This window comes from Piliocolobus tephrosceles, chromosome 1 (assembly GCF_002776525.5).
Source record: "Piliocolobus tephrosceles isolate RC106 chromosome 1, ASM277652v3, whole genome shotgun sequence".
NCBI lineage: Eukaryota > Metazoa > Chordata > Mammalia > Primates > Cercopithecidae > Piliocolobus > Piliocolobus tephrosceles.
The window spans coordinates 136,453,484-136,469,500 of record NC_045434.1 but is presented as its reverse complement, the minus strand read 5'-3'; the positions used below and the strand labels follow the sequence as shown (position 1 = coordinate 136,469,500).

Below are 16,017 nucleotides of genomic sequence, written 5' to 3'. Positions count from 1 at the left end.
CTAGATGTACCATATGACCCAGCCATCCCACTACTGGGTATATACCCAAAGGATTATAAATTATGCTACTACAAAGACACATGCACACGTATGTTTATTGCGGCACTATTCACAATAGCAAAGACTTGGAATCAACCCAAATGTCCATCAGTGACAGACTGGATTAAGAAAATGTGGCACATATACACCATGGAATACTATGCAGCCATAAAAAAGGATGAGTTTGCGTCCTTTGTAGGGACATGGATGCAGCTGGAAACCATCATTCTTAGCAAACTATCACAAGAAGAGAAAACCAAACACCGCATGTTCTCACTCATAGGTGGGAACTGAACAATGAGCTCACTTGGACTCGGGAAGGGGAACATCACACAATGGGGCCTATCATGGGGAGGGGGGAGGGGGGAGGGATTGCATTGGGGAGTTATACCTGATATAAATGATGAATTGATGGGTGCTGATGAGTTGATGGGTGCAGCACACCAACATGGCACTTATATACATATGTAACAAACCTGCACGTTATGCACATGTACCCTAGAACTTAAAGTATAATAAAAAAAAAAAAAAAAAAGAAAGTAAATTGCACTACACATCACATTCTAATAGTCATGGATGACCCTAATAAGTACATCAACATTTTTAATTATTTCAGAAAGTTACAATATTTTTGAAGCATACCTTTGACGAATTACAGGATCAGACTTTTCAGGATCAATGTAAGGCTTTAGGATTTCATTAATAGTTTTATCATCTGGTACTCTTTCCAACAAAGAAAAAAAAAAACAAGCTATATTAGTATTGATAATTTTCTACTAAAGGTGTTAATTTTGAATTATTAAATGTTGTGGCTTTTTTGGTTTAAATAACTGAACAAAGACCTTTTATATTACTCTTGGCAAAATAAAATATCCTTTTAAGCAAAAAATACTTAGGAAAAAGCTCAAAAAGAGTTCTTGGACACACTTAACAAGGTCTTAAAAAACAACATTTTGAGAAGTTCTGTATAAATCAATTATAAAAATATGAAGCCTCTTTTAACACACACCTGTACTCAAAAATGAAAAGACGAGGTCAGGATAAAATATATTTGAAATTAGCAGAAATAATAAATCTGAAAAAAGGTTTCAGATTTCAGTGCATGTTCAAATTTATTCATTCTAATTTATAAGACCAAGTTAAAAAATTGATACTAATTTCCTTGGAAACAAAACATTTTAAGTTTTCCAACTTTCCTCCATATATGCACACTGTTTTAAACATATATAAAGCTGTATAAACAAAATTAAGACACTGTTTTAAAACAGTAACTTTCCTCAACCATTTATACATATTCATATATACTATTGGCTACATACCCCTATCTGTAAAATAAGTCGTTTCCTTGTATGCAACTCCAAATAACAAAGTTCTTCACTAAAATCACTTTGACAACTACAAAGAAAGGATATTTATGTATAATGTAGGAATATGCTAAATATATTGCTTAAAGAGCAACTTTAAAATTTTCCTAAACCAAGGAATGAAATAGTTCACAAACATTAAAATGTTTCGTGTGTTTGTTTTTGTTTTTTTATTTTTTTTTTGAGACAGAGTCTTGCTCTGTCTCCCAGGCTGGAGTGCAGTGGCATGATCTTGGCTCACTGCAACCTCCGCCTCCTGCGTTTAAGCTATTCTCATACCTCAGCCTCCTAAGTAGCTGTGATTACAGGGGTGCGCTACTTCCACCAGCTAATTTTTGTATTTTTAGTAGAGACAGGGTTTCACCATGTTGGCCAAGCTGGTCTTGAACTCCTGGTCAAAGCGATCCACCCACCTTGACCTCCCAAAGTGCAGGGATTATAGGTGTGAGCTGCTGCATTTGGCTGACATTAAAATGTTTAAATGACACTTGAAAGTGTTTTAGGCTGGATGGGGTGGCTCACGCTTGTAATTCCAACATTTTGGGAGGTAGAGGTGGGAGCATTGCTTGAGGTCAGGAGTTTGAGACCAGCCCGGGCAACATAGTGAGGCCCTGCCTCTACACAAAATAAACAAGAATAGCTAGGCGTGATGGTCTGAGCCTTTAGTCCCACCTACCTGGAGGCTGAGGTAGGAGGATCACCTGAGCCCAGGAGGTTGAAGCTACAGTGAGCGGAGATCTGCACCACTGCACTCCAGCGTGGGCAACAGAGCAAGATCCTGCCCCCACTCCCCTCCAAAAAAAAGAAAAAGAAAAAGAAAAAGAAAAGAACAAGTTTTAATATGAAACAGTAACACAAAAAACTTTATGCAAATTAATTCCAATGAGTACACATATATATATCCAAAATAATGTATTTTCTGAGTGATACACTATAATGTTAATAGTGGTAATCTTTGCATGGTAGAATTTTGGGTCATTTTTCATATCTTTAACCACCACCCAGCTTAAGAAACAGGAAACTTTCATCCCTCTAATTCTCCTTGGATCCCTCTCCTCAATACTTGTTTTGCTGCTAAAGAAACCATCATCAGGATTTCTATGTTAACAATTTCCCTTAGAGTTAGTTCTATCACCTTTGTAGGTATTCCTAAAAGTACACTATTTAGTTTTCTGGCTTTATTCCCGCATATTTACAAACAATCATGTTCTATACATTCTTCCTTAACTTGCTTTTCTTACATTATTTCTGAGATTCATCCATGCTGATGTGCATAGCTGTAGTTCATTCGTTTTCAGTGGTGTTTAGCATCTCAATGTATAAATATACCACAATTTAGTTATCCATTCAACTACTGACATTAACAATTTATTTTAGATACACAGCCTCCAAATTAAAACAAATCAGTGATTAAAAGATAGCAGTGATACCTTTTTTCTATGTACTCAGCTTGACTTTGAGGAAACTGGAGCTTCACATGCCAACAAAACTGCTGTTTTCTAAGAGAGAAAATAACCATGTGAGAATCAAGGTAGTAGATAATAAAAGTCTGGATACAAATTGAACTTTCTAAATTTTCACTTTAAGATGATTCTAAAATTATTCTTAGAATTTAACATATATTTTCTATAAAGAGCTAATGTCTCTTGCAAGGGTTACTAAGAAAGAAAAAAAAGGGAAGCAGTTCTAAATTCCAAGGACTTCACATTTCTGAATTAGAAGGCAATTTCTCATAGTTCAGGGGCTTTTGAGAGCAGTGTGCTACTATTTGAAGTTTACAAATAAATTTCCTCATGACTAAATACAATGAGCTGATGTCTTTGCTTGACTAGTCTGGAAATTAGGTGAATGAAGTATTGTCCAGTTGAGTCCAGCTGGCTGGAGATACACTTCTGAGGCATGAGTACGTGCATTCAGTAGCAAAACAGTAGACAACAAGCTGGTTGCTAAGCAGAATGCACTTTGAGCTACAGTCTTTTTTCTTTCAGGTCTAAACTTTGGTTTGACATAGGATCAACAGCAATAATTCACTAAATGCCTGATTTTAGAAAAATGACTGTATTTAATATATCTAAATTTAGAGACACTGACATGATTCCTTTAAAAATCTAATGCTCCAAATATTGAATCCATTATCAAAATTTAAATGTCTTCACTACATGATGATTTTACACAATGTTTTCTTTACTTAGAAGAAATTTCTAACAATCAATTAGAGCAAGTTAATGACGACCAGCATCTCCTTAAAATCTATCCCATAGCAGTAGGACCCCAAAATCTAAAATAATTTTCTTTTCATATAATCTAATAATCTTTCACCAAACATTTATATGATTTAGTAAAATTTCTGTCAGAAGACAATGCCCATAATTTTATTGAGAACAAAGTTGAAAAATACTCTTTACTAATCTAAAGGACAGATGTCTAAAATCTCAGAGGAAAAAACATTTAAAAATTTGAATGCAAATGCAAATTACTAGTTACTAGTTTTAAAAAAATAATTCTTCCAAAATAAAACATTTTGCAATATTCATTATTTGTGAAGTAGGTGTACCATAATAGCATTAAGGGCTGAGAGACATTTTTTTAAATAAGAAATAAACTGATTTTGTTCACCTTAATGCATAATATAATTTCTTCTTAAATGTATATTTTTTCCATGTTAACTTAGGGAAAAAAGGATTACCAACTTGCCATCTTACAGAATTGTAAACCATGCTCAATCACCCCAATTATTGCTTGAGTAATTTCAAAACCCATTCGCCTTTTAACATTCAGTACACCCTGAATATGTTCAGAAAGCACTTAACATTCCAAACACAGAGAGAAAAAGCCCTCGGAGATAATTTTATTTGCTGTAGTTAACTAGTTCTCCTTATGACAAAGTCATTCATTGCTATACATTGCTAAATTATTGATAAAAATATTTCTGTATTTGGCCTCAGCTCACACATGAACAAATTTGAAAAGTACTCTAACTTTTAAAATGTGATCTTGCAATATTGCAAAAACAAAGAAAAACAGAATAATGCAAAGAACATTCAATGCACCCATACTCAGATTTAACTCATTTACAAGTTGCCATATTTTTGAGGTGCTTTTATTTCTTCTAAGAAATAAAGGGCTATTGATAACAGTAGATGATTTTCTATACTATACTTTAACCGAAGGTGGGCAAATAGAAGTTGAAGGGTGTTGTATAAAGAACTGCTGAGGCTGGGTGCCGTGGCTAAGGCCTATAATCCCAGCACTTTGGGAGGCCAAGGTGGGCACATCATTTGAGCCCAGGAGTTCAAGATCAGCCTGGGCAAGCTGGTGACAACCCATCTCTACAAAAAAAACAAAAATGAGCCAGGCATGGTGGCATACGCCTATAGTCCCAGCTACTCTGGAGGTTGAAGTGGGAGAATCACCTGAGCCCAGGAGATTAAGGCTGCATTGAACTGCGACTGTGTCACTGCACTTCAGCCTAGGTGACTGAATGAGACCCTGCTTCAAAAAAAAAAATTGCTAGGCCAGGCGCGGTGGCTCACCCCTCTAATCCCAGCACTTTGGGAGGCCAAGGTGGGCAGATCATGAGGTCAGGAGATCTAGACCATCCTGGCTAACATGGTGAAACCCCGTCTCTACTAAAAATACAAAATCTAGCCGGGTGTGGTGGCATGTCCCTGTAGTCCCAGCTACTTGGGAGGCCGAGGCAGGAGAATCACATCACTTGAACCCAGGAGGTGGAGGTTGCAGTGAGTTGAGATTGAGCCACCGCACTCCAGCCTTGGCGAAAGAGCAAGATTCCGTCTCCGGAAAAAAAAAAAAAAAATTTTGCTAAAATGAGTGAGTTTATTTTCTCTAAAATGGTTTCCAATTCTTCAGTGTTGCTGAAATTACTGTAAGTCCTGACATGTGCTCTTCTTAAGACTGAAAGAAGTAAGTCTGTTTCCCAGTTTTTATAATTATATATACAAATATATGTCCCACTTAAAAAAAATGCACATACATCAAACTCCTAGCAACATTACTTGGATTACTTTCTAAAGCTAGATTCCAAGAGGTACAATCAGTAAGATAGAGCAGGGTTTCTCAGTCTCAGCAGTGCTGGTATTTTGGACTAGATAATTCTTTGCAATGGGGACTCGGTCCTTTGCACTGCAGGATGTTTAGTGGTATCCCAGGACTCCACCCTCTAGATGAGTGTTCCCCTGGGAACACTCATACACCCAGTTGTGGCCACCAAAAATGCTACCAGAAATTGTAAATGTCCCTGGAGGCAGAATCATCACTGTTTGAGAACCACAAGGATAAAGGTTTGAACATTTACAATTACTCCTAATGCATTAGGGCTACTGTTCCCTAAATTCAACAAAATGCCTTCAACTACAATAATGTCACTATGTCCTTGGCATATCAAGATTCTCAAAAATGGTATTACTATACCTAGTATATTCTAGGTAACTTAGGGACTCCAAGATATCATGTTTAGAGTTGGGTGATAAGACTGGTGGAGTAATTGTGGCAACTATGAATCCTTATGTTCCCTTCTGGGCAATCTGACAAAGCAACAGAAACACTAACCTCTTCTAAGTCCTATGAAACCTAAGTAACTATTCATACACAGCAAAGCTGTTTCCCTCTCCTTCCCGAAATATCAATACATACATGCATTCTCAATGAGGGCAGCATGGCCTCAAAGAGGGCAAAAACTGGTTCTCTGAAGGGCCAACAAAATCTTTGCTATTTTAACATTTGTGGCCCTACAAAGGGCTACTGTATGCAACAGATATACAGTGTATCTATGGTATCAAAATATCATGGCAGAAAGCTCCCTGGGAGGCCATAATAAAAAAAAAGGTTGAAAAATACTTAGATGGCACTTGTATCAAATGAGGAAAATAAATATTTTATACTCATTTTCAGGGAGTTAATACAGGGCACTTATTTACGAACACATGCTTACTAGAAACTTGTTAAGGATCAGTCTCTCTGTGGCCTGTCTGTTAACAAAAACAGAAAAAAAAGGGATTATTCTCTCCCACAGTTTCAAGAAAGTATGTGGATGAACACACACATTTAAGGAAAGAGGTTCTATAACCATAATCTAAATTATTCTTTTGACTTCATAACTTCAAATTGCAAATTTTCGTATGGGAATGCTACCATAATCCCAAGGAAAAAGATGCAAATCAAAAGTCATTAGCTCCTTTTAAATGGCACTGCTCTAATGTTACAATAAGATGTTCAAATTCATTAATAACCAAAGAAATGTATATAGAAATAAAATATTTTTACTTATCAGGTTGGCAGAAATTAGAAATACTAAGGAAGTGTGGCAAAAGTGTGGCAACTTCATTGCTGACAGCAATATAAATTGGTGCAAGCTTCTGGTAGTTCAATTTCATAAAAGCTATAAATAAAAACCTGTAATTGAAAAAGTATATATTTTTGCCTCAATAGTTTTATTCCTGGAAATTTATCCCAAGGAAATAATTGGTCAAATAATAATATATATATAAATGTCCACTGCACCACTTTATATAATAGAAAAAAATTAGAAACAACCTAAATGTACGTCATCAGAAAGTGGATGAAATAAATAATGGTAGATCTACATAATGAATTTTAAGTAGTCATAAAAGATGAGGCAGAACTTCATGTACTGATATGGAAAACTGTGCATGTTGAATGATAGCCTTTATATTTAAAACACAGGCTTATACATATATTGGCAAGTATGAAGACCATACCCCAAACTTTTAGCTATGATTATTTCTTGACATTATAAAAGGACTTAATTTTTACCTACGAATATGTCTGTATTATTAAATAAATCTTCCACATAATGATTTGTGGGATTTTTTCCTTTTTTGAGACAGGGTCTCACTCTGTCGTCTGGGCTGGAGAGCAGTGGCTCACTGCAGCCCTGACTTTCTGGGCTCAGGCAATCCTCTCGCCTCAGCCCCCACAAGTAGATACCACAGCTGACTGATATTTTTGAATTTTAGTAGAGACAAGGTCTTGCTATGTTGCCCAGGCTGGTCTCCAATTCCTGAGCTCAAGCAATCCTCCTACCTTGGCCTGCCAAAGTGCTGAGATTACAGGTGTGAGCCACTGTACCTGGCTGATTTGTTACTTTTTATAATCAGTAAAGTCAAAGATGCATTCATGAGGCACACACAGGATGGTAGTGATAGAAAGGACAGGAATAATTTTAACATTCTCTTTGAATTTAAAAATATTTCACTATTAGAAGTATTCATTTAAGAATTCTCTTTTGCCCCCTTTGAGAAAAAAAAAATATATGTTTCTCCTTTTTATCTTAGAAACTAGTACCAAACCAGAACTAGGGTTACTTACTTAATCATTTTGATAGTCTCAAAGCTATCTTCCTATGAAATATGCCACAACTAAGAGTTACAAATGGAGGCTAAACTCTAAGAATGAAGATTTCTAATACAAAGTTTAAAGAAGCTTGAATATTTCTGTTCTTTTTTTTTTAAATCATCAATTCTCATCCCACTCCAACAATGATTAACCAACAAATACCCAAAGAACATAAACGAGAGCTCACTAGACATTAAGGACAATAAGACCAACAAGGAGATGAGTCCAACACGGACTTCTTTTTAGGGCAGCAAGTCAATCACCAACGTTGGGCACTGCATTATTCCCTCCATTTCACAATTTTCATATGAAAGCTTCCTGTTCTTTATTGACACTGTACATAGCAAGAAGGCTCAATATACTATAATGTCCAGAGGTAGGACGGGGGAGAGGTTAAGTGGACTTTGTGTTTGAATCCCATTTTAATAATTTACTTCTTAACATGTTCTTCAGCAAGAGACAATCTCTTTGTACCTCAGGCTTCTCATTGTAAAACAGGGATAACAACGGTATTTCTATCACAATTAAATGAATAAATAATATATCAAGAGTTTAGAGGCTGGGCATGGTGGCTTATGCCTGTAATCCCAGCACTTTGGGAGGCCGAGACAGTTGCATCACTTGAGGTAAGGAGTTTGAGACAAACCTGGACAACATAGTGAAACCCCGTCTCTACTAAAAATACAAAAAAAAAAAAAATTGCCCGGATTGGTGGTGCACAACTGTAGTCCTAGCTCCTCAGGAGGCTGAGGCAGAAGAATCACTTGAATCCAGGAGGTGGAGGCTGTAGTGAACCTAAATTGTGCCACTGCATTCTAGCCTGGGTGACAAGAGTGAGACTATCTCAAAAAAAAAAAAAAAAAAAGAGTTTAGAACACAGTACTCAACAATGTTGCTGTTATTATCAAATACTGACAGTGTCTTTAGAGAGTATTTTGCCGGGATTTCATAAGCAAACTCTATTCACATTAAACTTAGTGTTTAGTGGCTAGAGACGAAACTAGAAACATTAATACCAGATTATATACGGCCCTGAATGCCCTGCTAAGCAGTATGGATTCTATCCTGTAATTAATGCACCAACAACAAAGGTTTTAAAGAACAGTGAAATGAAGGGCTTACAGGGAGATTCATCATCCTGCTACTTAACTCTCCTAATAAGTGTTTCCATAGTATATCCCGGACATTAACATTTTAGCCCTTGTTTATAGTTATTAAGAGAAGTATTTCCAACTACTTTTGAGAATCACATTGATATATCATGTCAGTTCAAATAGACTTAAAATTTTCACTTCTGATTTTTAAACACAGGTGACTCCATGAGGTAAGCTAAAGCTAAAACACATGTCTGTTTTCAGAATACTGTATCACTAATTACATTAGAAATTTCTACAGGTTCCATCCTGGCCAACATGGTGAAACCCCGTCTCTACCAAAAATACAAAAATTAGCTGGGCATGGTGGCATGCGCCTGTGGTCCCAGCTACTCAGGAGGCTGACACAGGAGAATTGTTTGAACCCAGGAGACAGAGGTTGCAGTGAGCCAAGATCATGCCAGTGCACTGCAGCCTGGTGACAGACGGAGATTCCATCTCAAAAAAGAAATGTCTACATATTATAAAAAAACTACCAGTAAATTGTTTTATCAGAGAGCACAGCAAGTAGCAATAGTAAATAACAATGGTTTGTTTTAAAAGCTTTTTCTGTCAGGCATGGTTCTAAATATATGTATTAACTCTTTTAATCCTTATAATTCTATGAGGTAAATATTATTATTATTTCATTTTACAGATGAAAACACTAAGGTAGAGAGAAGAAAGTCACTCCTCCAAGGTCATTATTCAGCTGGAAGTAGCAGAGCTGCTGGGATTTGAGCCCAGGCAGTGCTTCCTCATAACTCTAGAGTCCACACTCTAATCTGCTATAATATTATGAGCTTGCTAGAATTGAAAGTTCAAAAATAAACCATGTATTTTTCTGTACTGCGAATTCAAGTGTATCTCAGTTACTTTTTATTTTAAATATTTACCCCCATATTTTAAAATCATTTTTAAGACGTATAGCAGACATTTTGACTATCTACTTAGCAATCATTCCCCACCTGTCACCACCATCCTTCGTAATCCATAACCATACCTTAATGAATGAATTCTATGCCAACCCTCTAGGGGTGTACCTTATGACTTAAAAAAATCAACATACTTTCCTGGACACAATGGCTCCAGATTGGGCAGATTATGTAGGCAGCCTAATCATGGTGAATTTCAGGTTTTCTGTTTAGTAATGTTGGGAGAGAAGCACTCTGTTTGGATATTTACTATAACCCAAACTGTTACCAGCAATATCCTATGACTATGAGGATTACATGGACACCATAAAGGATACAATGACGAATCAGGAAAAAAAAAAAATGGGTCCTCGATGATATAACCAAGTTGCTGTATCTATTGAAGTCCATCTACCTCTGAACATTCAGTTATGAGAGCCAAAATGTCCTCTGTATATAGTTCAAACCTGTTTAAACTGGATATTCTATTTCATGCAATATAAAGCATCCTAACTGATAAAAGGGATTGATACAAACATTTCTTCTATGTTTGTCTTTCATTTATAAGCAATAGAAAAGGAAGAGACACTAAAATTGTCAACTGGTATGACATATGGAAGCAGCAAATAATACCTGATGAAATTACAGGAAAAAATTTTGTTCTACTGTCAGCTATAAAATCTTAATTTAGAGTCGAAAGAAACTCTACCAAATTCTGAACTCTTCAAGAAAAATACAAAATCTATAAAATATCTACATAATCCTTCATTCACAGGCATTTAATCTTTTAAAATGTATTCCAAGATGAAAATTTGAAGTCTCTCAAAAATAAATGGAATCATTCCTTATAAAAATAATCTATTTCATTAGGATTAGTACCATGATAAGTGTTTTTTGAAGCATGAATACAAAGAATCTGTTTAGTTACTTGGTATAGATTAAAATGACTAGAATTTGGGAGAAGGAAAACAATAATTTTATGTCTCACATCATTATGTAAATACTTTGGAAAGTAATAGTTATATATTATATTTTTGCCCTTTTAAAAATTAGTACCACTACTGCATGAAAATAATAGGAAACAGGTTAACTATGTGGTATTGGCTTTAGTAGAAAGTATATTAAGAAAATGGATATAGCAGGTGAAGACTGAAATGAAATGAAAAAGAACCATTTTACTTCCAATAATTGAGTACTTAAGCAGTTCTCAACTGGGAGTATGGGGACAATTGGAAATGGCTGGGCAGTTTTGGTTGTTCCAAGACTTGGGAGCACTTGAGGGATTTAGTAGGAAGGGGACAAAGAGTGGGAAATTCCTGTAATGTATGGGAAAGCCCCACACAACAAAAAACCTGTCCCATTCAAAAATGCCAGTAGAACCCCTACTAAGAAACACTAGAAAGTAGAAAGGAGAGCAGATATATGCATACCAAAAATGAATACCAGCACTAAATGCCCGCATCTGTTTCGTATTAACTGCAGAGAAAATATGTACTATAGGAACCTAGGCAAAAGAGACATAATGGAGAAGATGAGCTATCATGTGTACTTTCACAGATGGCTAGAAAATAAGGAAGAAAAAGACATGCTAGGATTTAGAATGGTGATCAGCCTGGGAACATTTAGTTGAATACATTAGGAAATTAGGTGGAGAGAGACTATAAAGATCCACATTCAGATATGGATCACTCGAACGAACAGGAAGATTTCCTGCTCAAAGTATGACTCTACCTAAACTCCCTGGCGTGGCAGAGTGGGCCTCTCTCCAGCCTCATCTCCTGTCACTCACCAAACCCTCACCAAACTACTTACATTGTACTAACTTTGCTACACTATGCTTTTGCATATGATATTCTCACCACCAGAACCATCTTTCCCTTTGTCTAGATAAAAACCTAGAAATAAAAACTATTTTTCATCCTTTAAAAACATGCTCAAATTCTATCTTCTCTAGGAAGTTTTTCCTGTTCCCTGCTCTCAGTGAGTAACACTTCTCTTGAAAGGCTGGGGCAGGGAGCCCTCCTCTGTGCTACCAAACCCCATGAGTACTCCATCACAGCACTAACTATACTATGTTTTAAGAGTTTGCAGTCTTCTCTGCCCACTGACTGAACTAATTGAGAATAAGGTCAGTGACTTATCGGCACACAGATCAGTGGTTTTCAGGTAGAGGTAAACATCAGAATCATCTGGTGGTTTTTAGAAGTAAAGATGTCCTTGGTTGGGCGTGGTGGCTCACACCTGTAATCCCAGCACTTTGGGAGGCCAAGGCGAGTGGATCACTTGAGGTCAGGAGTTTGAGACCAGCCTGGCCAACATGGTGAAACCCCATCTCTACTAAAAGTACAAAAAGTAGCCAGGCATGGTGGGGCTTGCCTGTAATCCTAGCTACTTGGGAGGCTGAGGCAGAAGAATCGCTTGAACCCAGGAGGTGGAAGCTGCAGTGAGCTGAGATCACGCCACTGCACTCCAGCCTGCGTGACAGACTGAGACTCTGTCTCAAAAAACAAAAACAAAAACAAGAAGTACAGATGTTCTAAGGCTCTATAAATTAGCAAGTTCTGCTGGTCAAGCCCAGGTATCTATAATTCTGCATTTTGAAATTGCCTCACAGTTAATTCTGACATGCACTCTAAACTGAAAACCACTAGTCATAAAACTGGTACTATTACTGTCTCCATCTTACAGATAAAGCAACAGGCACAGGGAAATAAGTAACTTGCCAAGAAAACTTCCTTACAAAGATTAAATTAAATTTTGTTATATTTAATAAAATATAAACATTCAAGAAATATTAACTATATTGTTATTCCTCCTTTAAAAAGCAAATACAACAAACAAGACTTATTCTGTTTTGTTTAATGAGGAATATTTGAAATGAATTATATTTCCAACTGCCTGGGAAGTAGCAACTTCAAATGAGAGGGGGATAAGAAGGAGTTAACCCCAGGCTATGGAATGGGGTACAGACAGTACAAGACTCAAAAATGAGATGACAAATTTCATCTACTGGCAATGCTGCCTATGGCCAATTGAGATATCTCTGAGCTAATGACTTTTGTGGGCACAGAAGCTTAAATGATTCTAAGTAGGTGACCATTATGGTGAGAACAAGTTTTAGAGAGGTGTATCTAACAGATAGGCTGGGTGTGCTGGCTCATGCCTGCAATCCCAGCACTTTGGGAGGCCAAGGCAGGTGGATCACCTGAGGTCAGGAGCCTGGCCAACATGGTGAAACCCCAGCTCTACTAAAAATACATAAATTAGCAGAGCATGGTGGTGCAAGCCTATAGTCTCAGCTCCCTGGAAGGTGGATGCACAAGAATCATTTGAACCCAGGAGGTGGAGATTGCAGAGCACTGAGATCGCACCACTAACTCCAGCCTGGGTGACAGAGTAATACTGTCTCAACACCGGGCATGGTGGCTCACGCCTGTAATCCCGGCACTTTGGGAGGCCAAAGTGGGTGGATTACCTGAGGTCAGGAGTTCAAGACTAGCCTGGGCAACATGGTGAAACCCTGCCTCTAGTAAAAATACAAAAATTAGCCAAGTGTGGTGGCGTGCACCTATAATCCCAGCTACTCAGGAGGCTGAGGCAGGAGAATCGCTTGAACCTGGGAGGTGGAGGGGGTTCCTCAACAGTCCAGAGTGAGATAAGAAGGGCCTGCATAGGACACTACAGCTGATAAATGCTGCGGTCAAGGAGACAGTAAGAAAGGGACACATTTTAGAGGCATATCACAAAGGATGGACTTGGTGACCAGGAAAAGTCTTCCTTAAGTGAATCAGTTCAGGAACCTCAAGATGATCAAGTGTTTGGCTTTCCATTTCTATGAATGCTAGCTAATTACTGCTGTGGAGAGTTATACCCTGTGATGCTGTGTCACAAGAACTCCCTTACCACTGTCTGCATGGCTGCAGTAAGTAAAAGCCCAACTGGGGAACCATTAGGATTCTATTCTTTCACACCGTTTTTTCTAAATCCTTGATGCTGTTCTGAAATTCTTCCATCAAACCATATCAAAGCTATTATGGCAGAGAAACCGCAGAGCTAAACATTTCAATCAGTTGACAAGTCTGTACTGGGCACCTATTATATCATCCCCCAAAGCTCACAGCAAAATCCACTTGTCTCCTCATGACCACAACTGCTAAACCCATCATTTTATTTTCCTTTACTCTTTCCTAAAGCCAATTTACAGCAAAGTACAAACCTATACTACTTATATTTATAGGATACCATGTTTAAAAAAAAAAAAAAAGTCCTGTGCTTTTAGAAGTACATTACCACATAACTTTTTAAGGAAAAAAGTGCTACTGGCATTAATACAGGGGTAAATAGGTATATTACTGCAATATAATAAGGATGATGCAATTTTATCCAAAGAACAAAAAGTAATTTTTTGAATTCATAAAAGGTTGGTTATTTCTTTACAAGAGGGACATCTAGTGGCTAGCTTCTAAAACAGACTCAAGTTCTTAAATATTAAGTTGTTTAGTAATAGGCACACCTCTATTACTTTCATACTGTAAGTAAAAGACAGACACACAAACACAGAGCTAAAGAACCCTAGGTCAAAAGGATAAATTGAAAAGCTAAGGACTTTCAGTTCTAAGCTGTTAGCAGTAGAAGAATGGTAAGTAGAAGAACTGGATTGTTTAGAACTGAGGGCCAATATCGTTTGGAGACAAACGCAGGGATAAGAAAATTGGATCCATATCTGAGGAAATGGGTGGTTAGTCCACAGAAAAGAGTCCAAGCAGACAGCAGTACCAGACTTACACAACTTCAGATACTGGGATTATTTACACGATGAGAAGTGTTTTAAATTACTGAAGAAAAAAAGGAAGCTTACAACGTGAGTAAGGAATACAGTTCTGTCTAAAAGATGAGAAAGATTAGGGAAAGAAACAGAGCTTCCAGGGAAAAATAAACTAAAATACAAACAGTGCATAAGCTAAAAATATGATTAATTAGACAACTGAGGAGAGAAAGTGACTTGGACAATATAGCTAAATAAGTTACTCGGAATGTAGCAAAGACAAAGAAATTTAGATAACTTATTACTTTTCCAGAATTCTCATATTTAGATAGCAGAACAAATCTCAAGGAATAAAAATAAAAAGAAATCACACTGAGACACACATCATAGAAACTGCAGAACTCCAAAGACAATACTGAATATTTTCAAAGCAATCAGAAGAGAAAAGAAGGAAGACTATGTATAAAGCAACAGTGTTCTCAATAGTGGCAAAAGAAGTGAGAAGACAATGGAATATATAAATTAACTGAGTTCTAAAATAAATGTCAACTTAATATATTTCATATGAAGCTAAACTATCATTCAAAAGGGGCTGGGCATGGGGGCTCATGCCTGTAATCCCAGCACTTTGGGAGGCCAAGGTGGGAGGACTGCTTGAGGCCAGGAGTTCAAGACTAGCCTGGGCAACATAGTAAGACTCTATTTTTTAAAAAGTAAAAAACAGATAAAAAACAAAAGTAAGAGTGAGCTGTCTGACTATACATGAAATTTTGAAACAGGCAAAAGAAATGTACAGGGGAAAAAAGGACAGGCTGTCTCTAAGGAAGAGGAAATGACAAGAAAAACCTTTCTGGGGTGATGGTAATGTTCCATTTATTCACAGGGACTGGATTATACAGGTGCATGCATTTGTCAAAACTCAGCAAATGTATATACTTAAGATTTGTGCATTTCATTACGTGTAAATTTTATATCAACAGACAAAAATGCAAACTATGGAACTCTAGTTAATGATGCTTAAGTATTCAGGGCCCAGTAGAGGGATGCCTGCATTTAGTTCGAAATGCACCAAAAATAAAATGGGTTAACGGATGGATAAATATCTGATAAAGCAATTATTGTAAAATATTAATGACAGAATTTAGGTGATGGGTATATACACATTCACTACAAAATTTTCAACTTTGTTTTATGTTTCAAATTTTTCATAATAAAATATTGGAAAAAACTTTAGGCAAAACTAATCTATAAAATTGAAAGTTAGGGGAGATAGTAAACTTGGGAGGTGGTGGTAGGTATTCCCATGGTGGGCAGTAAAGACTTCTCAGGTGCTGGTAATGTTTTTGACCTTGGTACATTAATGATTTGTGTACTTTTTTGGTATGTATTGTATTTCCATTAAAAAATGAAAATAAGACTAGCGCGGT

At 36.9% G+C, this 16,017-nt stretch overlaps 1 protein-coding gene across 1 annotated transcript in view; it reads right to left on the bottom strand.

The window, feature by feature from the left end:
• The window catches only part of ZNHIT6 (zinc finger HIT-type containing 6), a 59,850-nt gene that overhangs the window by 30,721 nt on the left and 13,112 nt on the right, over window positions 1-16,017 (bottom strand). Inside the window, exons 6-7 of the mRNA XM_023208381.2 lie at window positions 2,834-2,902; window positions 682-762 (exon numbers count right to left, since the gene is read on the bottom strand). Of these exons, the coding sequence (XP_023064149.2) occupies window positions 682-762; window positions 2,834-2,902 (150 nt within the window). The remainder of the gene's footprint in view (window positions 1-681; window positions 763-2,833; window positions 2,903-16,017) is intronic.